At 38.1% G+C, this 25,156-nt stretch overlaps 1 protein-coding gene across 1 annotated transcript in view; it reads right to left on the bottom strand.

The window, feature by feature from the left end:
- Positions 1 to 11,908: 11,908 nt before the first annotated feature.
- Bbox1 (gamma-butyrobetaine hydroxylase 1) overlaps positions 11,909 to 25,156 on the bottom strand; it is a 41,694-nt gene continuing 28,446 nt past the window's right edge. The window contains exons 4-7 of the mRNA XM_059259476.1: positions 23,166 to 23,271; positions 17,115 to 17,311; positions 14,780 to 14,946; positions 11,909 to 12,315 (exon numbers count right to left, since the gene is read on the bottom strand). Coding sequence (XP_059115459.1) covers positions 12,155 to 12,315; positions 14,780 to 14,946; positions 17,115 to 17,311; positions 23,166 to 23,271 — 631 coding nt within the window. The 3' untranslated portion in view covers positions 11,909 to 12,154. The remainder of the gene's footprint in view (positions 12,316 to 14,779; positions 14,947 to 17,114; positions 17,312 to 23,165; positions 23,272 to 25,156) is intronic.

A 25,156-nucleotide genomic window follows, 5' to 3' on the forward strand; every position in this document is an offset into this window, starting at 1 on the left:
TTGGACTTTGCAGCTCAGTGCATACTTCTAAGTCTCTGAACATTTTTCCAGCTATCTGAAATACCCCTTTCTATTAATTTTTATGTCTAAAAATTCCCATTCTTCCTTCAAAATTCCATTCAAGATTGGCCAACAAGGTGAGGGATAAGGTCTTCCATTCATTTCCATCAAAGTGAAATACTTTTACAGACATCATAGAACAAAGTGCCTTTCTAAGAAGTTTAGAAACCATGTAGAAGATAGCAAAGTCCCAATGAAGCTCAAGACCAAATGGAACTATTTTGAGAAGGTAGATTTAAACCAGATAACACGATTACCAACTATGACTCTAGCTACAGACCCAGAAACAAACCCATCACCTTTTTGACTCAGATATGAACCTGTATGACTTTGATACTGCCATGAGTATCATTTGCAACTGGATCAAGAATGTTTCATTCTCCTCTCTCCCATGCGTTAAAAAGTAGGCCTGCCAAACTTGATCCATAGGAGGATTCTGAAATGGCTTCAGATGTAGTTCCAGCTACTCTCAGCTACAGTCCAAGGGCTTTGCCTATGCAGTGACCCAAGAGGAGACTCACTTTCCCTGCTCCTCAGTATAGACATGCTCATCTCAGAGTTCCATAGTCAATCCTGCCTTATTTAGCTTCCCAATGCAAAAATAACCATCAACAATTTCAGCAAAGTGTCAGGATATAATAACAACTAAAAAAATCAGTAGTCTTTCTGTACACCACCAACAAACACATGGAGAGAGATAATGGAAACACTTCCATCTACAATAGCCTCAAAGATAATAAAATATCTTGGAATAAACCTAACTAATGAGGTGAAAGTCCTCTAAGAGGAAAACTCCAAATCTCTGAAGAAAGAGAAAGAGGAAGACATTAGAAAATGGAAGTACACCCCCCCACATGTTAATGGATCAGTAGAATTAATATTGTGAGAATGACAATCCTACCAGAAGAAATTTACATATTCAATGCAATCCCAATAAAAACACAACAAGATTCCTCACATAAATAGAACAAAGATCCTAAAATTCATATGTCACTGGAGAAGACCCTGCACAGCTGAAACAATTAGTAAAATGGATAATACTGGAGGGATTACCACTCCAGATTTCAATATATATTATGGAGTAATAGTAATAAAATCAGTCTGGTACTGTTACAAAATCATAAATGTAGACCAATGGAACAAAATAGAAAACCCAAACTGTATTTTACTCTAGTAGAAGACTTAACTGTTACAAACATTGACTGTAATAACTATAGCCACATGATATTCTACAAAGATGCCATGAACATACATGGGAGAAAAGAAAGCATCTTCAACAAATAGCACTGGAAAACGATGTCTGCACACAGAAGAATGAAACTGTATCTGCATCTATCACCCTGTACAGAAATTAACTCCAAGTGGGACAAAGACCTCAATTTGAAACCCCAAACACTGAAATTGCAAGAAGAAAACATACAGTACCCTACAAGATATAGGTATAGTAATGGACTTTCAAAATAGGACTTGATTACTCAGGCCAACAATTGACAAGTGGGACCTCATAAAACCAAAAAGCTTCTGTAGAATTGAGGAAAAAAAATCAGTTGAGTAAAGAAGAAATTTTGGAATAATTAGAACAGAAAATCTTTGAACCTATGATCACTATATGGAAGAACAAACATGTCATGCAAGACCAAATGGATGAAGTGCTGGCTAGTTTTATGTCAGCTTGACACGAACTAGAATCATTTTGAAGAATGAAACTAAATTAAGAAAATTTCCACCTAAAATTGGCCTCTGGACAAACCTATGGTTCATTTTTAAAATTAGTGGTTGATGTGGGAGGGCCCAGCCCATTGTACATGGTACCATTCTAGGGGAGGTGGTTCTGGGGTATATAGGAAAGCAAGCTGAGCAAGCTATGGGGAGCAATCTAGTAAGCAGCATTCCTCCACAGCCTCTCCATCAGTTCCTGCCTCCAGGTTCCTGCCTTGAGTTCCTGCCCTGACGTTCCTCAGTAATAAGAGTGTTACCTGAGAGTTGTAAGATGAAATAAACCCTTTTCTCCTAGGTTTGTTTTGACCATGGTGTTTTATCACAGCAAGAGAAACCCTAACTAAAATAGATGACATAATCAGAAAGATGGAAACTCACAGAAAGAATCAAATAGAAATGCTGGAAATAAAAATCACTACAGAACAGAAATCAAAAGGCTTGTGAGTAGCAGCAGACATGACTGGGGAAAAATCTCTGATGTACAGATATGACAATATAAATTCTCCAAATGAAAATGAAAGAGAGGGAAAAAAATCAAAACAAGAACTGCGGAACAACTGAAGCAATGCTTGAAGCAACAATTACTGGTAACTCTAAAGTGAATGTCAGACATTAGCCCTTAGATGCAAGATGCTCAGAGAACACAAAGTAGGACCTGTAGCAAAACCAGAACCAAATGAAAATCTAGACACAGCATATTGAAGCTTCAGAAAATAATAACATTAAAAGCATAGTGAGTAGATGTACCCTCACTACAGAGAACTAATCATGAGCTTCCTATCAGATTTAAGAAACCATACAAGCAAATAAAGACAGTAGTACATTACTCGAATAAAATATTTAAAACATTAGAACAAAATCCTACCAACCTCTAAAAAATATTTTTCAAATGTGAGAGAGAACTAGACTTTTTTTTTCAGACAAATGAAAACTGGAGGAATGCTATGTAAAAATATGTATTCTGTGCAGTCTTCTTAGGAGACCATGATACAGCAGATTCTCAGTTAACTGAGATGGCCTATAAAAAGGTTAATAACTTGATTTTGTTAGATATTAGGATAGCTACACCAGCTTGCTTCTAGGCTGAGCTCGGGGAATCCTGCTGAAGGAAGGGAGGAAGGAAGGGTCAAGGACATCACAAGAAAACCCACAGAAACAACTAACCTGGCTCATAGGAACTCACAGAGTATGAACCAACAACCAGGGAACTTGCATGGGACTGATCGAAGCCCTCTACGTATATGTGACATTTGCGTAGCTTCGTTTATTTGTGGAACTCATAACAATGGGAGCAGGGGCTGTCCCTAATGATTTGGCTAGCTCTTGGGAACTTGCTTCTCATGCTGGATTGCCTTACCTAGCCTAAATGCAACAGAGGTGGTTAGTCTTACCATAACTTGATATTTCATACTTTATTGATATTCATGGGAAGCCTGCCCCTTTCTGAACAGGAACAGAGGAGGAGTGGATTGAGGGAGTGCTGGTGGGAGGTGGGGGAAGGAATGGAAGAGAGGAGGGAGGGGAAATTGCAGTCAAGATGTAAAACTATAAACAAAAAGATTGATAACTCTTTCTCAAAAGTTCATGATATGCTCTGAGAGGAGAAAAAAACCAAAAACCAAAGCAAAAACTACCACCTTTTGTGTTTTCTCCTTTTTAAGCCGTTCAAAATAATTCCAATCCACTGAGTATTGTGGCATATGCCTTTAACCCCAGTACTTGGGAGGCAGAGTTGGGGGGATCTCTGTGAGTTCAAGGCCAGCCTGGTCTACAAAGCAAGTGCTGGGACAGCCAGAACTATGCAGTAAAATGCCTGTTTCAAAACCCCACAAACTAAAACTTCTAAATCCATTACCAAGATCTTGCTTATTTTTTATTACGGGTGTCTGGTAGAGGCAAGGTTTGCTCAACCAACCGTGTTCCCAGTAGAAGAGACGCTGTTTTCTTCCTGTTTGTGGAGCACTGTATTTCAATGAGAGGGGGCTTTTATCCATTTGCAATACTCCTGGTAAACAAGGAAATAAATCTTTTACACAGCAGGAGTTATTCTTTACGGTAGCCAGCTTTTATACCCTCACCATGAACGAACCAATTATTTTCTTATTCTGTACACAGAACCACAGCATTATTCCATTACTGATAATCACTGTGGCTAATCTTGGTGGAAACTGTTCTCATTTTTCTTCAAAGGTAAGCAGTGTGCCTAGAACAGCTTGAGACCTAGACAGCAGCCCCAAATTAAAGCTCTTCTAGAAGGTACTGCTGTGAAATTACTCACCACAAACACCCACTTCCCAGCATTTTTCCAACACCAACAACTAGTAGCCAATGTACAATGTGTGTAATGTGAGCTGACAGGGAATTGTACTTGTACTAAAACTGTAATTTTTGACTAATTCCAATTTAGTTTTAAAGGTTTGAAAAAGGAACAGATGGGACTGGCAGATGTAATTAAGGGAGAAAGATATCCATTGCTTTAGACTGTGTACATAATAGAAACATTTAACTAATTTGTTGAGTACCATTAAAGGCTAGTTTTGGGAGGAAGCACCCTTATTATTTTTTTTAATAACTGTTATGCTGGGAGTTTTGCCTGATAATTACCAAAAGCTGAGTTTTCAGAAACTGCTTTAAAGTCTGGACTCCATTTGCTCCTTCCAAAAATAATGGAACAGCACTGCAATAAGCACTCTGATTTGTTTTTAAAAAGTTGTCTCAAACAGCATTAAATTCCCTATTTCCTACAGTACAAATAACAACATCATCAACAGTAGATGAGATTGTTTGAGAGCTTCTGAGATAGGCTTTAAGAATGTTATACTGTTCATAACTTATTATGGTAAGTGGGGTTGATATTCCACTTATGGAAATCCAGGGTTTGCTTATAGGCAGTTCAGGAAACACACTGTGCTCTGATCTCCTGGGTCAAAGGAAACAGTCCCTCCTGCCTGAAGCACCTCAGAGATGTTCAACACAAATGCATTATCTATTCTCACTTCATTCAGCGATGATTTCCCTTATTTTCCTGTGGTTCTTCAGTAAGTAGCAAAGAGAAGACCTAGAAATGGTCTCTCTACCTTATTCTGTCTAATTAGGGCTTGGCAAACAGATCCCTCAGTCAGCCCCAGTAAAACATTTTTTTCTCAGTGTCTTGCCTTCCTCATGTTTTCCTTATAAACTAAATCTTTCCTGGAATCACTGGGCACAATTGTGTTAAAAATTTTCTGCATTATTAATTTCTTATCTTTTTTTCTCCATGGGTAAATATATGGACATTTGTGACATTATAGTCACAGTACATTGTGTATATGGTACCCAGCCAACAGTCATCAAGGAGTTGCCAAATTAAACAAGCAAAACACCATTTTGTGGTGCAGATATTTTTTTATTTGGAAATTATCCAAAAATTGTAATTTCTGAATAGAAGAGAATGAATTTTCCCATATTTTTATTCTTGGAGAAAGTGACATTTCCAGTGTTCATCCCATTATATGGCCAGATATATACTGGTTATAAATGTTTTCAAATAATTGAAATCAGTATGATGAGAAGACATTAGCAATGAGTACAAAAATATACTAAGGGCTTATTTTATTTTTCTCTTATATATTACATCCCTTGACTCCTCCCAGCCTTCCATTTGGGAAGCCTTTCATCCACTCCTCCTCCATTTCCCTTCAAAAAAGAGTAGGCCTCCCAATGATATCTACTGAACAATGCCTAACAAGTTACAATAAGACTAGGCACAAACCCTCATATCAAAGCTGGATGAGGCAATCAGGAGGAGGAAAAGGGTCTCATGAGCAGGCAAAAGAGTCAGAAACACCTCCCTGACTCCCACTGTTAGGAGTCTCAAAAGAACACTCAGTTACACAATCATACTGTATATGAAGAGGACCTAGCTCAGGCCCATATAGGGTCCCTGATTGTTGCCTCAGTCTCTGTGATCCCCTATGAGCCCTGTTTTGTTGATTTTGTGGTCCTTGTTCTGGAGGCCATTCCTCTGGCTCTACAATCCTTCCTCCCCTTCAGGGTTTGTTTATATGTAGGGTAAGTGAAAGTTTGAGTTAAACTTTCTATTCTCAGTAAGCCACACTGAAAACAACCATTGTCATTGATGCTTTATAAACCCAGTTGCCACTGTGGGTTTCCTAAGAATTTGTACATACCTACAGATGTAAATCACAAGGTTTCTCTTTCACTAGTTTGATGTAGGTTTGCCGGTTTTACTTCAAGAGTTGCTCTGGGTTAGTCACACAGAGATATACATCTGTTTGACTGATGGGGGATGCACAGGTACAGAAGATACAATAAACATGGATATGCCATTTTATTTTAGGACACAAATGTCTTATTCCCTGTTTAATACACCTATAACAAATTGTAATTCTTACCACCAAAGTTGATTTGAAATACACCATACATGGAAAGATCTCATACTCAGTCCACTGGTGGGGCTACTCCATCTGACAGAGGGCCAATCTCCAAAATACATAAAGAACTCAAGAAACTAGACATCAAAATACCAAATAATTCAATTAAAAAATGGGGCACAGATCAAACAGAGAATTCTCAACAGGAGACTCTCAAATGGCCAAAAGACAAAGAATTGCTCAACATCATTAGTTACCAGGGAAATGCAAATCAAAACAACTCTGAGATACTATCTTACACCTGTCAGAATGGCTAAGATAAGAAACAGTGATGACAGCCTATGCTGAAGAGGATGTGGAGTAAGGGGAACACTCCTCCATTGCTGATGGGAATGCAAACTTGTACAACCACTTTGGACATCAGTATGGTGGCTTCTCAGAAAACTGGGAATCAATCTACATCATGATCCATCAATACCACTCTTGAGCATATACCTGAATAATGCACATTCATACCACAAGGACATTTGCTCAGCTATGTTCATAGCAGCATTATTTGTAATAGCCAGAACCTCGAAACAACCTAGATGCCTCTTAACTGAAGAATGGAAAAAGAAAATGTGGTACATTTACACGATGGAGTATTACTCAGTGGGGAAGAAACAATGACATCATGAAATTTGCAGGCAAATTGATGGAACTAGAAAAAAAAAATCATCCTGAGTGAGGTAACCTAGATTCAGAAAGAAAAACATGGTATGTACTCACTCATAAGTGGATATTAGATGCAAAGCAAAGGATAATCAGGCAATAATCCACAACTCCAGAGAAGCTAGGTAACAAGGAGAACCCTAAGAGAGACATGCAAGGATTCCCTTAGGAAGGGTAAGTAGACAAGATCTCCTGAGTAAATTGGAAGCATGGGCAGGGGTGGGGGGAGGAGATAAAGGAAGGTAGCAAGAGAACATAAGGGAACAGGATGGTTGAGTTGGAGAAGGGACAGAGAGGGAGAGCAGGGAAAGAGATATCTTGATAGAGGGAGCCATTATGGGGTTAGGGAGAAACCTGGTGCTAGGGAAATTCCCAGGAACTCATAAGGATGACCCCAGCTAAGACTCCTAACAATAGTGCAGAGGGTCCCTGAGCTGGCTTTGCCCTGTAATCAGATCGATGACTACTCTAATTGTCATCATAGAACCTTCATCCAGTAACTGATGGAAGCAGATGTAGAGCTCCCAGAGTCCAGTTGAAGAGAGGGCAAAGGGGTCAAAATCATGATGGGGGAACCCACAGAGATAGCTGACCTGAGCTAGTTGGAGCTCACTGACTCTGGACTGGCATGGGACCGAACTAGGCCCTCTGAATGTGGGAGACAATTGTGTGGCTTGGGCAGTATGTGGGGCCACTAGTAGTGGGACCAGGATTTATCTCTAGTGCATAAACTGGCTTTTAGGAGCCTATTCCTTATAGAGGGATACCTTACTCAGCCTCAATACAGGGGAGGGGCTTGGTTCTGCCTCAACTTGATATGCCAGACTTTGTTGGCTCCCCATGGAAGGCCTTACCTTCTCTGAGGAGTGGATGGGTGGTGGGGTGGGGGGAATGTGGGAGAGGTGAGGAGGAGGAGAGGAGGGAGGGGAAACTGTGGATGATATATAAAATGGAAAAAAACCCTTTTAAATAAAAATGAAAATAAAAAAACTAACAAAAAGAATGCATTGAATCTAAATATGCATATGAAAATAGAACATATTTCCCTATTTCTATTCCACTCCCTGTACAAATTTGCTTTCAGACTGTGTATTTAAAATGTTGGATGCACTAGAATGAAAGTGGAATGCTTGTGACAGCTATCAGCAAATGATGTCTGAAAAATCTTGACCTTGTTCCTGATCACAGCTGGAAGTATTGATGGTAGAAAGTAATGTTCCTTCTTTCCAAGAATCAAAGTAAGTCTTGATACTGTCTTGAAGAATACATGCCCAGAGTGATAGGAATTCCTGTAGGAGTTATCTACTAAAGAAACAGAGTCATTACCCACTTCTCAGTTTTCTTTAGATAAGATATCAGATATGATTTGCTTTCATGTATTAGTTACCGTTAATTATGTAGCTTTTAAAAAACAGTGAAGCAGTCATGTCACACAGAATATGGGGCAGGAGAAATCATGATTCTCTTCACTCCTTTTCAAAAACTTAGATAGCTAGCCACAAAAATGTTTAGCTCTGGGGGAGCTGAGGAATGCAATGAAGAATCTAGAGTAGTGACACAGGGGGCCAAAAGGAAGAGAGTAACTTCAGACAAAGGACCACTAGGGCACACACTCACACAGCAGAAGTCTAGAGATGGATAGAAAGAGCAAGAATGCCAGTGACTCTGCATGTGCCGTGGGAAGAGTGCCATCATGGTAGGTCACATGGCGTCTGCTCTGTGGAGGAAGATGTGTCTTAATAGCCCCATAAACTTCATGGACTCCCCATTCTTCTCATAGTGTTCAATGGTATTGTCCCCATGGCTTGCCCTGTAGAAAGTAGCAGGAGCTTTCACCAGTGAACCACTTCTGCACCTCCCTGGAGAAGGAGATGCCATTGTTCCCCCTTCACACAGAAATGTTCCATTACCAGGACTGCCTGCCATCCACAACTACACTCATGCTCCAGACGCCATGGCGGCACAGTAAGCATGTGCGTTTCAGATGATTTTACAGCCGCCTCTAAAACAGAGCATATTCTGGGCTACAAGTCGTAACAACTACGAAATAATTAAAATAATTTCTTATAATTCATCAGATCATAGGAAAGCAAAACAAGAAACTAACAGAAGAAAAACTATAAAAACTATGCAGATATTCAAGGATTGAACAATGCACTTTGAATGTCCAATGGATTATTAAAGAAATCGGGGAAGAGATTAGAAAAATAATCCTAGAGGCAAATGAAAAGAGTATAATTTAGTAGAGCATTAGAGATATGACTAAGGCATTTAAGAGAAAAGTTCATGTAAGTGCTCACGTTTAAAAAGCAGAAAATGTTTCAAATAAATAGGCTAATGATGCACTTTAAGGCTCTAAAAGGCAAAGAGAAGGCAAGTCCAAAAAATGCAGTAGAAAAGGGGTTGCAATATGGCTCAGCAGTTAAGAGCATTCCTACTATTTCAGAGGACCTGACTTCAGTTCTTAGTACCCATGTCAAATGGCTCACAGCGGCCTATAACTCCAGCTCTAGGGAATCTGACTTCCTCTTCTGGACTCCAGGAGTATGCACATGCACTTATATGAGCACATATTCACAAATAGATACATACCATAGAAAACAAAATAAAGATCAGGGTAGAAATTAGTGAATTGGGCACTACTCAAATTCATAACACTAGAGATGGAAAGAGGATTGTTACAATAGATTCCAATGAAATCAAATATTGCAATACCTTCAGCATTGTGTCAGACATTTGTGGCCTTTTGTGCTTCCATATCATTTTTAGGATCCTAGTGAAATTTTGATAATTTATAATTCAAAAATACCTTGAAAATTTAAAAGAAATGGATGAATTCTGAGACATATATGACATACCAAAATTAGATCAATAGGGTATGAAGGTAATAAGTTGTGAGGACCTTAAACAGATCCGTAAGAAGTAAGCGGTTGAAGTGGTAATAACAAGTGTCCCTCTAAAGATGAGCTCAGGGTTAGGAGGCTCTGCTGAATTGGACCAGACCATTAAAAGAAGTAAACACTAGCATTTCTCAGACTGTAGACGGTTACAAAAGGAAGGCAAGCTAAAAAACTCCTACTAAGCCAGCACTATCCTGATGGCAGAACCAGCTAAGAACACAGTAACAGCAGACACATAAACGACCAAACAACAACAACAAAAAACTAGAGACTAATTTTCCTGATGAACACAGATGCAACTTATTAATAAAATTATTATAAACTGAATTCAAGAACTTTTAAGAAGATCATACATGAGGATGAAGCTGGTTTTGTTGTGGGATTACAAGGATGTTTCCAACATACACAAATTGATAAAATGTTAATACAGCACACAAATAAGCTATGGAAGAAATCACAGAATCAACTTATTAGATTCAGAAAAAGGCCTATGTATTCCCTCATGATCAAAAGCTGGAAGAAACTAGCAACAGAAGAAACGTACTCCTGCATATTAAAGGCTAGATATGACGACCTATAGCTAACACCATATTTAATGGAGAAAGACTGAATGAATATCCTCTAAAACCAGAAATGAGGCAAAGGTTGGTTCAGTCTTTCCATTCTTACTCAATGTAGTGCTCAGAGCCTTAAACAGCAAGATGAGAGATGAGACAAGACATCGAGAAAGCAAATAAGGAGGAATATGTATTAAGGTGGTGTTACCACAATGAAACCCCCTATTTTGCATGCTAACTGAAATTAATTTAAAAAGAAATTCTGGAAATGGCCCCAGCTAAGACTCCTGGCAGCAGTGAATGCACAGTGTGAAACAGCCGTCCCCTGTGATCAGATTGGTTACTACCCCAATTGTCAGTGGAGATCCTTCATCTAGTGACTTATGGAGGCATATTCAAAGGCAAACATTGAGCCCTGCTGAAGAGAGGGAGGACAGATTGTAGGAACCAGGGGTGTCAGGAACATTGGAGGAAACCCCACAAAATGGCTAGCCTGGCTCATGGGAACTCACAGAGTCTGAACCAACAACTAGGGAGCCTGCATGAGACTGACCTAGGCCCTCTGCATATATGTGACAGTTGTGTAGCTGGATCTATTTGTGGAACTCCTGGCAATGGGAGCAGTGGTATCCCTGGTGCTTTGGCTGTCTCTTGGGAACCTACTCCTCATACTGGATAGCCTTGCCCATCCTGAATTCAGAGGAAATGCTTGTCATGCTTTGCTGTTGCCCATGGAGGCCTATCCCTTTCTGTTTAAATATAGAGGCGAGGTGGATTGGGGGAGGTTGGTGGAGCGGATACAGAGGTGGGGAGAGGGAGTAGGAGGTTAGGAGGGAGGGGAGCCTGCGGTTGGGATGTAAAATAAATAAATAAATTCTAGAAATGAGTTCACGCAGATTCAAATGCATGCAAAATGAAATCTGTAGGTGATGTCAGAATCTCAGCAAATTGGAATTTCAAAGCTCGTTATCCCATTGGAGTAGGAGGCTCTCAATAGGCTACAGCTTCATGCTGCACTATGACTTCAGTGTTTCATCACTAGGACGGTGGCCATGCAGGAAGCTGAGACCAGCAGGTGAGGCTGTCCAGAGGTGAGTAAACATCTTGTCCACTACAGTAGGTTGCTTGCATCTTTGAAGAATTCATGAGTTGAAGGCAAGGAAGGAGCAGGAATGACCCGTCCTTAGGTGGCAGTAATGCTGAAAGTCCATGGGGGCATTTCTTTAGCCAAGACAAATTTAGGGAGACTAGACTTTTATTTTAATTTGACATACTTGGGTTTATTATCATGACTTAAGTATTACAAACATTGTTAGGACTGTCAAGAGAGTGGATCTCTTCAAGCATGGGCAACAAAATCCTGCAATGTGACTGAATCAAGCAGATCTTTGAAAATATGAAGACTTTTCCAAGCATACTAAGGATCATGATATGCAGTCATGAAAAATGAGACCATGTAGGCAACTGAGCAGGACATGTTTTATGTTTAGGACCTTTTATTTAAAACACAAGATATATATATATATATATCTTTATTTGTCAGAAAGATTTGTTTGATACAAAACTATCTGCAGGTGTTCTGGTGACACCCTTGAAAGCAAAGGAAGTCCGAACACACATTCCATAGAAGGGATGCTTTAAGACAGCCCCCTATCATGACATCTAACAAGTTGACATTGAATGTGATTCCAAGGAAGAATACTCTGATGAGAGAAATTGCATGTTCAGTTTTAAATTAACATGTAAATGATGTTGATTACAATAAGAGAATAACCAGGCTATAACTAGTAACATTCAGTCATTGACCTTGCACTAAAATCTAAGGTCAGGAAATTTAGATCCCATTCTTCACCCTCTGTCTTAGAATACGAAGCCTTGACATCACTACATCCCAGTCAGCATAAGCTCCTTCCAGATGGCGGGATATCTCAGTTCCTGCCTCAAAGCTACGACGTCCATGGAGCAAGCGCCAGTTGTCAAAGATAATCACATCACCTAATTAGGAGAAATTTTCAACATGAATAATTTGTGTTTAAATGATTTACAAAGATAGTAATTATTCTTTACAAGATAGAAATTACGCTTTTTGTTGCAAATGACAAAATTTCCATGATCAGATCGGTTGCTTACCATAGTGACTATAATTAGTAAGAATGTACTATATTCATTAAGAAAACAAATACCAAGAAAATGCAATATGCGAGATGCTACCACTACTCAGTTCACACAAAAATAGAATATTTCTTTTATAAACAAAATTACACATCTACTTTTTTTTACTAATTAATTTTGTTCCTGGACAATTTTGTACATGTAGATAATGCATTCTAATTACTCTCTCCCTCCACTTTCTCATATCTCCTTCCCATGCCTATCACTTCCTACCTCCTCACATCCAGTCCCTTTCCTAGATTCTTGAATTTTGATTTCGTGACCTCTCTAGTTTTTCCAAGACCATTTGTATGACTACTGGGTTGGAAGTATCTATCGGAACTTGTTAGGATCATCTGTGGGCATACAACCATAGGAAGTGGCTCCCCATATGCACAACATTTAAACTTCATAGCTTGACAGGCTATCATGGACATGGTTACATAAAAGAGTTTTCTTTGTGTAAAGCTTTTGTATTGTTCTACTTTGGAAAACATCAATAACAGACATTTCTTCCCAGTTTAAGAGCTTCAAGTAATTATAAGGATAGTGCAGTTTTCGGCTGATATCTTACATTCTTCACATTTTATATACACTTTTTTAAAAAGGAAATACTGAAAAGACAGCAGAATTTCATCTCTTCATCTATGAGAAAACTCAAATTGAGGCATTTATCCAAAGCTACTCTGCCACTAAATGGTGAAGCTTGGATTCCAACTCTTATTATTATTTTTTCTCATGGTATTTCTGTTTTATATGGTGTCACTCTTAAAATCAATGCATTTTGACCGCATGCCAAAAGCTTTAAGGAGTTACCTAGTTCTATTTATTTACTTTATTATGTCAAAGAGTGTTTCTAAAAACAACTCAACTAGGTGTGGTATGTGTGTGTGCCTGTAGGCCCATCTACTTTGGAGAAAGAGGTTGGAGTACTGCTAAAGTCCAGCTCAGGAGCTAAAGATGAGGTTTTATGATATAGCAAGAAGGGTAGGGTAGGGGGTTTGTGTATGTGTGTGTGTGTGTGGGGGGGGTAGGGGCTGGAGAGATAGATCATCAGCAAAGAGCATGCTCTTCCAGAGGATGCTTATTCAATATCCAGCACCCACATGGTGGCTTACAACTGTCTGTAACTCTACTCCCAGAAGATTCGATGTCCCTTTCTGGACTTTGTGGACATTATATGTGTGTAGTGCACATAAATACATTCAGGCAAACACTCATACACATAAAAACCAGAAATAAAATAAAATCTCAAAAATTAAAACAATAAAAAGAATGTTCAAATTGGCCAAACCAACAGCAAAGAGAAATTATGCCTTTTGTTACAAATAACATGTAGATCTTCATGTTCAGATCTATTGTTCAACATGGTAACTATAATCAATAAGGATATGCTGTAATCACTAAGAAGGTATATCTTTTGTGTTTCCTTCATGAAAACTGATAGATACGTAAAATAATGTATGTATGTTGTTAATTAACTCAATTTAGCCATTCCATAATATATACATATCTCAAAATAAACACATGATAAAACACTCACAATTTTATTGTTAATAAAAAACAATAACAAGAAAAAATGGTTCAAGTTTGATGACACTTTAATTATTAGAGATTGTCTAGAAAAATTATCCATGTTTCCTTATTCATTTTAAGCCACTGGAATAGTCTGAGTCCTGCTTTATTTTAGTATTACTATCTTTGCGAACAAGTTTTATCAATAAACATTACTCATGTATTTTGGAGTGGGAATTACAAAGATAATTTTGTTTAGCAAGACAGAAGAATTTAAAACAAACTTCATTTGTACTCTCTGTAGTTTTCACTATCTCGAGAGGAAGTGATGACTTTTTAGGATGGTGAGTGATCTTCATGTTGTAATTTCTATACCATCTCTTAGAATCTAGCTTGTAGATTAGATGATACTGTAATATAACACAGCATTTGTTGTAAGGGAAGATAGCATCCTTTCTTGGATTAGAGCCATGATAGCTTTAATAAAATAAGGAAAATCACACAGATGACAAGAGTTTTCAAAAAGCTTATTAGGAAGGTGACTATCAGGACAGAAATGTAAAACAGTCTTAATATTAGACACAGGCTTCATCCGGCCTCACTTTGAAGTATCCTTGGATTGGAAGCTTTTAAATTTCATGTGCTGGGATTTCCATGACAGTTTGCAAAAAGGACTATTTTTTAAGTCTGGGGAGTCAATGGCCTAGAAGTGGAAATGGCAGGAATCTTCTATTTAGGCAAATCAGTGCTCATTAATAGTCTGCCAGTCTGGATGTCATTTTCTTCCACTCACCTGGATTCATCTTGAAAGTGTACTTGTATTCTTTGCTGCTCATGAGGTCCACAAACTCTTTCAGAGCAGAATAGAAAGGCTGAACTCTTTCAATGGGGACATCGAAGACCGTATCTCTGGTTGCATTGTTGAAGTTGATGCGAATCACTTGGCCTTTATCATCCAACCTGTTTTATTCAATAGGCAAAATTAACATCTACTAAGGGTCAATTTATCTTAGAAGATATGTCTGAAATACAGCATATATAAAAACATACAAATTAAACATAATGGGGGTGATGTGATGTTTAGATGTATGCATAATTATGCATGTTGTGACTGTTTATATCAAATTAAAATACCAAATAGCATTTTTTTAAAAAGTAATGTTTGAATTTAACTATGAAGTTATACCTAAGACTCTTGTGTTGCTGAGGACAGCGGTACATGCTTGTCAGAAATCTGAGGCATGAGTATCTCGGGGTGAACACAAGAGCTGTATAGAGATACCTTATCTCCAAAGGGGAGAAATTCTCATCTCACAGTCACCAACGAACTCCTTAGATTTATTTTTATCTAAAATTTATTCCTGAAACTTATCTTTTCTCCATATTTTCCATTCACCTTCTCCAGAAAATCATCTAGTTCTATCCATAAAATATAGGTCAAGCAGTTTGCTGAAATCTCAGTCAGGAAAGTTTGACAACCCAAGTTTCATCCTTAGAAAGTCACATTTTTTTTATAACAATAATTATAATTTGGCCAAAAAATTTAAAGACCCCCCCCATTAAATCTAAGTTCTATAAAGCTTTGTTTTTTTTCAGTGGTGCTTCCCAAATACTGAGCAGTTCCCTGGTTCCAATAAACATTTGTTGAATGAAGGAATGAAACATGTGTGTGTATATAAATGTCAGCTGAAAGATTTGATATCTACTAAATGGCTTTATTTCTATACTATTTAGTTATTTCTTCTGAAATAATACAGATTGATTCTAAAGTGCAACCCTTCCCAGTTTTGACTGAGATATTATTAAATGCATGACATCCTAAAAACACAACAATAAGGCAATTCTCAAATGAAAAGTTAAATCAGTGTCCTTTTTATGTTCAAGAAAATCATGATTAAATAATGTTAAAGGAAAAAAATAGGATGGAGGACATAGTCAGGTGGTAAACTGCTTTTTGCATAAGTGTGAGGCTCAATGAGAGACTCTGTCTCCAAATAGAAGGTGAAGAAAAATTGAGAAATATACTCTAGCCTTCTCGTGAACATTCACGTATATGCATCTCTATACATAGGTACATACATACATACAGAAAGAGAGAAAGTTAATTGAATATGTGAAAAAGAAAAAGAAAACAGAAAAAAGTGTCATAATTAAGAATGAAAGATCAACCTTGTCAAGGAAAATAAGATGTTTCTCATCATGTACTCACACCGAAGTCAGAAAAAGGATAATATAAAATGGTCTATGTAGGACCATTTTATGATTAAAATTATTTCCATTGACTTGGCACTTTCTGAGGGATGTTTCATTCTTAGTCCATGTGCTAAAATAAGACAGATTTTGCTCTAGAGATGCACATGGGATCTAACTATGGCCAAGCAGCATTCTGCAATCCCCTGGTAGGTCATCCTGGTGATTGTCTCGTGGACAGACTTAGACAAGACTGGGCAGGGATGCATCCAGATGTGCCATAGTTTTTGAAAAACAAATGCTATCCTTGTGCTGTGGTTGCTAGCACGGAGGATGATGAAAAACTTGGAGCATGTGAGAATTCTTTGAAAATGAAGCCAAACAAGATGACAAAGTTAAGAAGAAAAAAACAACAGCTTCTGGGTGACAGGACTTAACTCCTGGACCTATCTATTCCCCCTTATATTCTTTCACTTCCAGCTGTAAACTTTCTAATAGCTATAATCACATCAAGAAGGTAGAGTTTATACTTAATAATGAAGTATGGATGAATTCTTAGTTACCCAAAAATCTAATATTGATTGAGAAAAAATTTCATGTCATTTGGTAACTTTTTTATGCAATTTTTTTCTTTTTTTTAAAAAGATTTATTTATTTATTATGTATACAGTATTCTGCCTGCATGTGTCCCTGCAGGCCAGAAGAGGGCACCAGATCTCATTACAGATGGTTGTGAGCCACCATGTGGTTGCTGAGAATTGAACTCAGGACCTCTGGAAGAGCAGTCGGTGCTCTTAACCACTGAGCCATCTCTCCAGCCCTGCAATTTTTTTCTTTTTTCTTCTAGCAATATATGAAACCAAAGCTTCGGAGTTAATCAAAACTTTCTGCTGTTTAAACCTCAGTTTCAACTATAGGAAATTTATAAGACTACTCACTCTATAATCTTGTGTTTAGATTGCACAGAGAAATCACAGTAATCCACTCCAATGTCTGTAAAATCCACGAAGGTGGAGGACAGAATGTGGAATGCCTGAGGATTCTTCTCCTTGAGCTTTTGGCATACATTAAACCCATCTACAATTTCAGAATCACCTCCTGTGACTGTTTGCTTTATACAGTGCAGAAGCTGAACCTATAAGGAGAAACAGAGAAACAGGTAAAGATAATGGCACCTACTTTAAAAAACTACTATGTTAAATATTCAAAAAGATACAAAGAGATAAAAATGAATAAAATGAAAAACATCTATTCTCCAATTCAGTATTGAGAGGAAGTAGGGGTGAAAAAGTTGCCTACAATAATGTGATATAATTCAAGTCTGCTGCAGCTGAAGTCATGGACGAAGGAATAAGGTTCACAGATTACACCAGCTGTAGGCAGGGAGCACAGCAAGCTGCTGCAGGACGGGAAGGCAACATCAGAGGCAGTTTTAACCTGGGCAGAGGAGTGTGAGTAAGACTTGAGTTCCATGAAAGAATGAGAACATAAATAGGTGACTGTGCTGATAGGTCTGAAGAATATATAGCTTACTGAATAATGAAAAGATTGGCTATAGCAGAGGGTTATAATGGGTGGATTGAAAGGATAATTGGGCTTTTGTCACAAAAAGTCTTAAATGTGAGATGAAGGATTCTTGTACTTTCTGTTGTGCATAAAGGACATTGACTCTGGAGATCACATGGGCTGAGCTGAAGAATAATGTGTCAGTCCAGCGGTGTCTCACAGACACACTAATTTTAAGACGGGAACAAGCTAGGTCATAGCTACCTGTGACTCTAATGAGACAGTTCTGGCTTGAAGACATCAAGGGAATGAAGTAGGTTGTGACTAGGGAGGATGAGTAAATACAAGAAACATTGTAAACGGTGACCAAATAGGGAAAGTTTTAACATAACTATGTTTTAGCAGAACATGGTGAGCATATTACAATTTGAAAATCAAATCAGAAAAACTAAAAGAGTTATTTTGTGAGTAGAGTTTTCATGGATTTTGTGACTCCTTTTGGTAGGTTAGTTTGGGTGATTCTAGATACCTAAATTTAGAGCCTGGTTTTCTGCTTGAAGGAACTAATGGTGTTCTGTTTGGAAAACTTCACTTTTACTGATTCTAATACATTTTTAAATTATTTTCTCACTGATTTCTCATAGAATGAAAGAATAAAATGTGATATCCATATTTGGGTGGATATCAGTTTTAGTGAGAAAATATTCATTTAGCTTGATTTTCCTCCATAGCTGGTCTAGAACAGTGGTTGTCAAGATCTTCTGCAGTGACAGACTTGCTCTTCTTTGTTATGTAATACAGTAACCACCAGTTCCACATGGCCATTGTACACTTGAAGTACAGTTATTATAACTAAATAATGTAATTTGAGATTGTATTTAATATTTATTTTTTGCACATGTCTATGTGGTGTGTGTGTGTATGTGTGTGTGTGTGTGTGTGTGTGTGCATGTGTGCATGTTTGCATGTTTGCATGCATGTGGGTACATATGTATGTGGTATATGTCTGCATGTGCACATGTGTGCAGAGACACGAGGCTAGCATTGGGGATTTCCCTCCATGGCTCTCCACTTTATTCATTGAGGCAACATTTCTCAGTTGAACCCAGGTCTCACCAATAAGGCTAGCTAGCAAAGTAGGTTGATCAGGAGATCCCTTGTGTATGTTTTATAAGTACTGAAATTACAGGAGGGCTGCAATGTGGGGATCCAAACTCTGGCCCTCACACATGCCTGGCAGGTGTTTTATCTACTGCAATTTTTATGATTTTATACACAAGTTGTTCTCAAATGATAATTGTGTAATGTATGTTACTATTTTATAATAGTACTTAGAATTTGATAAATTTATCTTAATTTTGTAGATGGAGTGATTGAAATACAGAGGTGTCAAAGTTCACAATTAAAAATTCAGTTAATATGTGATAAAGATGTCATTCAAACTTTGGCACATTGGTCACAAGTGCCAAACACAGGAAATCCCTTTCCTTTCAGGGAATCCATTTATAGAGCTCTTAGAAATCCAGTCTTGCTAGGTGGTGGTGGCGCACGCCTTTAATCCCAGCACTCGGGAGGCAGCGGCAGGCAGATATCTGTGAGCTGGAGGCCAGCCTGGTCTACAGAGTGAGTTATAGGACACCCAGGGCTACACACAGAAACCCTGTCTCGAAAAAAAAAATCCAGTCTTAGGTGTTCATTTATATACATATATATATATATGCAAAAAGTAAATTATTATTTCCCAATGTTGCACAATAACTCAAACAGATTAATAATGATTACATCTTTAAATGAAGTCAAATTTTAACCTTGAAAAATATGTGCATTAACTGATCAAGCCATTTTAGAAAATCTCAGTAGGTCAAGAAGAGATCAGGCAACGCTGATGAAACAACGGAGAAATAGCCGTGTCAGCTGCAAGTCTGCAGAGCTCCAGAAAACAAGAACACAGCACTGTCCTCACGAGAATCACAGCAGTTAAACTATTTCGGATTTAGCCATAATGATCCCACTGATTCAAATGTTAGTTTTAAAAAGGCCAGTTGGTATCTTTTACATCTGACTAGGCCAAATAATATCTCCTTTTGTATAGTTATATTTTAACACAATCTTATAAAAGAAAATAGATTATGAAGCCTGACAATATTTTTTACCGCTAATTCAAAGGCTAAATATCCTCCTGTCATGTATAAAACCCAATTTTATTTCACATAAATCATTCAGAATAAAAAAATTCCTTTCTAAATATTTCCTTATGGAAGCATGTGACTTTTGGCCCAGAGAAAAAAGTGAGCAAAGTCACATCTGTGTATCATTTAAGATATGTTTCCTCATGCTGATCAAGCTGAACCCTCACTAGGAAACTCATTTTCCAGATCATTTCAAATATACTGAAAAGGACATTTACCTTTTCCATTTGTTAAAGAAAAGATCAAACTTTGGTATTAAAAATTCTTCATAATTTAAAATGGAAGCTGCACAATAAGACAGACAGCCTATGTGTGTTTATCTGTTGGGATGAAAACATGTCAGGGTTCATTACTTAAAAACCATAGAAAGTTGTTGGCTCTGTACACCTCCTTTGCCATGCCATACTTCATGGCTTCTCTAGAGCAGATCTCTCATGTCTCCATTTGTGCACAAGATGCTTTAAATTTTGAGATATAAAGAAGTACCAGGTCCAGTTACTGTCCTTGAAGAGCTTTGTAAAATATGACAGTGTCTACAAATAACCTATCACATCACATACTATGGAAGTTAGCAACTCCAGTTCTGGATCATACTGGTGTGTTGAAAATGTAGGCAGAGATGTATGTCCAAGTCCAGGTTCCTCATTCATTAGTTGTCATCCTAGAAAAGCCTTCTGCTTTATGTCCTCATCTACCACTACAGGGCATGATCAAGCTTGTTAACCTTAAAGGACTTCTAAGAGAGATCATGTAAAGAAACTGAAAACTCTGAGAAAGTGTAAAATGCTTTGTTATACTTCAGTTATATTTAGGAAGCCATTTAATCATTTTTCCTTGGGATTTCAGTTTTAGCTAAGATTCAGACATAAATTCAGAAAGAGCAAAGCACAATTTAAAAGTTCAAGTAAGACATGTAGTTATTCAGCTTCATTTTTTAAGTTGGTCTACATTCAATGTCTCCAAGCAATTGTTAGCAGGCAGGATGCATTGAGTGGTTTGGACTCCCTGATCCACGTTCAGAACAAGCCTCACTGTTCCTCTCCTCCATCTCCCACCCAAAAAGGTGATCAGAGGAGTCATCTCTCTGTCATCATTTGGTTCAGAGAAACCATGTGGTGTTTTACAATCAATAGAATAATTTAAAACATATGAAGCCAAATACAAGAACAGCTTAGCTAACTTATTCTGGCAAGAACAATGTGTAAGAAGCAGGGCACAGAGAAAACATGTTCAGTTAAGATGATGACCAAAAGGAATTCATTTTGATTTTGGGCCCATTTATGCTTAATTAACTTGAGAATTGTCCAACTTCTTATCTACATCTGAGGATACAGATTTGTATGCAGTTGTTCAGCTCAGTTCAATTTAGCTAAAAATGGAGAGCTACACTCTCTTTAGTCTCCTGACCATCTGCCTTTTGGTTTAAGAAAATAATGATTTTGTAAAAATGTATTTGGTTTGAAAGATGATGATTTGTAAAGATGGAGACAGAAAGTGTCCAGTCAGGATTCTCCTGGGTAAAACTGCTATGCACAATGCATCTTCTTTGGCAAGGAAACTTGTGGGTGGGATAGGAGAGGACTTCCAATACTAGCATGGTTATTCTGCTCCTTATGCTCATATCCATTTACAATGCATTTTTGCAGCTTTCCATGTGAGCATCCCACTTTCTTATCCCCTCTGTCTGGGCTAGCCTCACTAATTGGTTAGATCAATAAAACTTCACTAAAGGGACCTTATGTTGATTATTGGCCAAGGTCCCAAGAACTCACAATGCTTTGGCTTCCCCCGGAAAATGTTGCCAGTTGCCATGTGAAAAAGCCTAGGCTAGCCTGTTGGAAGATGATAGACTAGGGGGAACAGAGGCAAACCATCTTAGCATCATCTGAAGTGAGCTCCTTCCTAGCTAACCTAGCAGCTGTCAAGAGCCAGATGACTGAAAACAATAACTGCTTAGCCGAGTGCAGCCCAAATAGTAAAAACACATGTGATGAGTATCTAGCTGTTTATTATAATAATAGTGAGTATTCATTATTATTCTTTGTCACTACCAAAGATTGAATACAGAGCCTCATGTATGCTGGTCAAGAACTCTTACCATTGAGATACATCCCCTCCCCAGCAGTATTTTGTTAAACTTTTAATTTCATATGTACTGTCCATCAGTTCAACTTTGTGTTTGTGTGATGCATGCATGCAATGTGAAGGTGTACACATGCCCATGTGTGTGCATGAGTAGGCTGGATCAGGATGCCAAGTAGTTTTTCTCTATTGGCTTTTCTTGTAAGCTGTTAAATTGAATAGGGGTGTGTGTGTGTGTGTGTGTGTGTGTGTGTGTGTGTGTGTGTGTGTGCCACAGGTCAACATTGGTTTCTTCCTCAATTACTCTCCTGTAGCTTTGACCTGGAAATACCACCCCCTTTGAGGCTTTGGTAACTGTCATGCTTACAAGGCAGAGCCAAGAGAGAACCCCTGAAGACCCGAGATCCGGATGGGAGAGCTCGCTTGGTTCCTGGACCCTGGACACTGGAGGTAGACCAAGCAGAGCTCTCCAGAGAATACCACCAGACTGAACTACATCTGTTCCAGATCCTGTAACCTATCCCTTCACTTCTAAGTTACCCCCCAAAATAAATCTCCCTTTTAACTACGTGGAGTTGCCTTAATAATTTCACCAATACTCTCCACCTTATTTTAGGGACAGGGTTTCTCACTGAACTTGGAGCTCACCATTCAGTTACATTGGCTGTCTTGCATGCCCTAGAGCTGGGATTACAGACACACATACATACCTTTTTACCTGGGTGACAGGTGTCTGAATGCAGACCCTTACATTTGTGTAGCAAACACTTTTATCAATTGAGCCAGCTCAAAAACCCTGAACTTGGAAAGGTTTTCATTCATTTGCTGATACAAATGATGGGCATGTGACTTCACACTGTGTTTCCACATTTCATTCTCTTTTAACTCTTGTGGGAATGATATATGTGCAGAAACATCTCAAGACATATTGCTGTCTTAAAATCTGTCTTGGCAAAGCAAAAGTGCTCCAATAATTATTTCCAAGAAGAAATAAAGAACCGATTTTCAAAAAGATGAGTGAAAATGTCCCTTTCCCTTTAAAAAGTGAGGATGTTCGGGACTTAGACATGAGATGTTGGTGAGTTCAGATTGTGTTTCAGAAAAGAAGATGTATGTAAGACAAATCCAGTGGTGAGCTATATCACCTAGACAGTCCAGAAGAACATTTTCCCTTGGCCTGGCTTGTGGAAAATGTGATGAATCTCACCTTACCCCAGGTGGATGGTGGAGAGCTGGGTAGTCAGTGTGGAAGCTGAGCTTCCCAGTCGTATAAGCCACATTGTTGGCATCAATCTTGTCCTGCACCTGCCAAGTGTGTCTGCAAAATACAAGAAACATGTGTTTTAAGAGGCTGACACTAAGCCAGAGGAAATGTGTTACAATGCATTTGCCCTGCGAGGGGAAATGGAAACTTTTCATTTTATGAAATAATTAACATCATGACCGAGAGCCAGAAAAAGGAGTTTAGCCTTTCTTTCTCTTAAGTGACTCTTTCAGAACCAGCATTTCTATATTTCTCCTGTCAAGACACAAAAGAACAATGTACAAACTAGTCTCTCTTAGAGGACCGGTAGAGAGATGTATATGAGATTATGAGTCATTTTTTAAATGCTTAACCCATATGATTCACTACAGAAAATTCATGCAATATAAAATGAACAATTATAAAGTGAACGAGTTCGTGGCACTTAGTACATCTAAATGGTAGCAGCACTATTGTGCAGAGCTAGTCTAAAAACATTAGGTCATTCATAGCTAAAACTGTGTAGTGGTTTGAATGAAATGTCCCCCATAGGCACAGATATCAGAACACTTGGTCCCTCACTGGTGGTGCTATTTGGGAGGTTTTTGATGTATGGTCTCATTGAAGGAATTATGTTACTGTGGTAGACTTTGAGAACTTAAGACCTCACTCTACTTGCAATTTTCTCTAAGCTCTCAGCTTCCTGTTCCTAATACCATACCTGCTCATGCTGTCACAATGGATTATTAACTCTCTAGAATTGTAAGTCCAAATAAACCTCTCCTTCTATAAGTTGCTTTGGTCATTGTTTTATCACAGACATAGAAAAGTAACAGTTTAAAGCTCTTATTGAGTGAATAGTTTCTTCCCATTCTGCTCTCCTCTAGATCCTTGAGAACCACTGATGTGCTCTCTGTCTTTATGAGTTTACCTATTTTGAATATTTGATATATGTGAGGTTGTACAGTTTTTGTCCTTTTGTACCTGACTTCTTTCACTCTGATAATGTTGTCAAGATTCACTCATGGTGTTAAAGTACATCTTATCACATCAATTCCCTTTATACCCGAAACATTCTACTGTGTTCTGCTGGGTGGTTGAATTCTGTACTGCTTGTATGCAGAGAACACAATGTGCTTATCTATTTTTCATTTGTGTGTCCATTTGGGCTGTTTCTACTTTTTGGTTGTTACAAGTAGTGCCAGTCTGGACATGTGTCATGTACTTATTTGAGCACCTGTTTCTATTTCTAAAATATATCTATGAGTACAATGGAAGGTCATACACTTGTTCTGTGTTATATTTGAGGAATGGCCAGACTGTTTTCCATAACAGCTGTACCATTTTAATTTTGACTAGTAAGGTTTGGGGTTTTCAAGTCCCTCACACCCACACTCAGACTTTACAGTGTCTGGTTTTAGAAACATTGTTATCATGGTATACCCAGTTAATGTTGTGTGATTATGGTTTTGATTTTTATCTTCCTAATGACCAATTATATTGATTATATCATAATGTGTTTGCTGTGCATTTGTGTGTCTTTGTAGAATTATCTACCCAAATTCCTTATTTTTAGATTGAGTTATATTTTTTGTTGAATGACAATAGTTCATTATATAGCTAGGATATCAGACTATTGTCATGATCTGATTTGTGAAAACCATGTATTTTATAGTTTTTTCATTTTCTTGTAATTTTAAAAATGACTTATTTATATTACACATATGTATACATTCCTGAGTATGAGCACCATGTGCATGTGGTGCCAGAAGTGGATATCAGGTACCCTGGAACTTGAGTCACAGGTGGTTGAGAACCTCCTAATGTGAATGCTGGGAACTGAATGTGGGTCCTTGGCAAGAGCTGCTACTATTCTTTACTGTACTGTCTCTCCAGCCCCATGAGAATGAATATCTTTTGATGCTCATAGGTTTTTAATTTTTGTGAAATCCAACTTTTC

This window comes from Peromyscus eremicus, chromosome 4, assembly GCF_949786415.1.
Source record: "Peromyscus eremicus chromosome 4, PerEre_H2_v1, whole genome shotgun sequence".
NCBI classification, from domain to species: Eukaryota; Metazoa; Chordata; class Mammalia; order Rodentia; family Cricetidae; genus Peromyscus; species Peromyscus eremicus.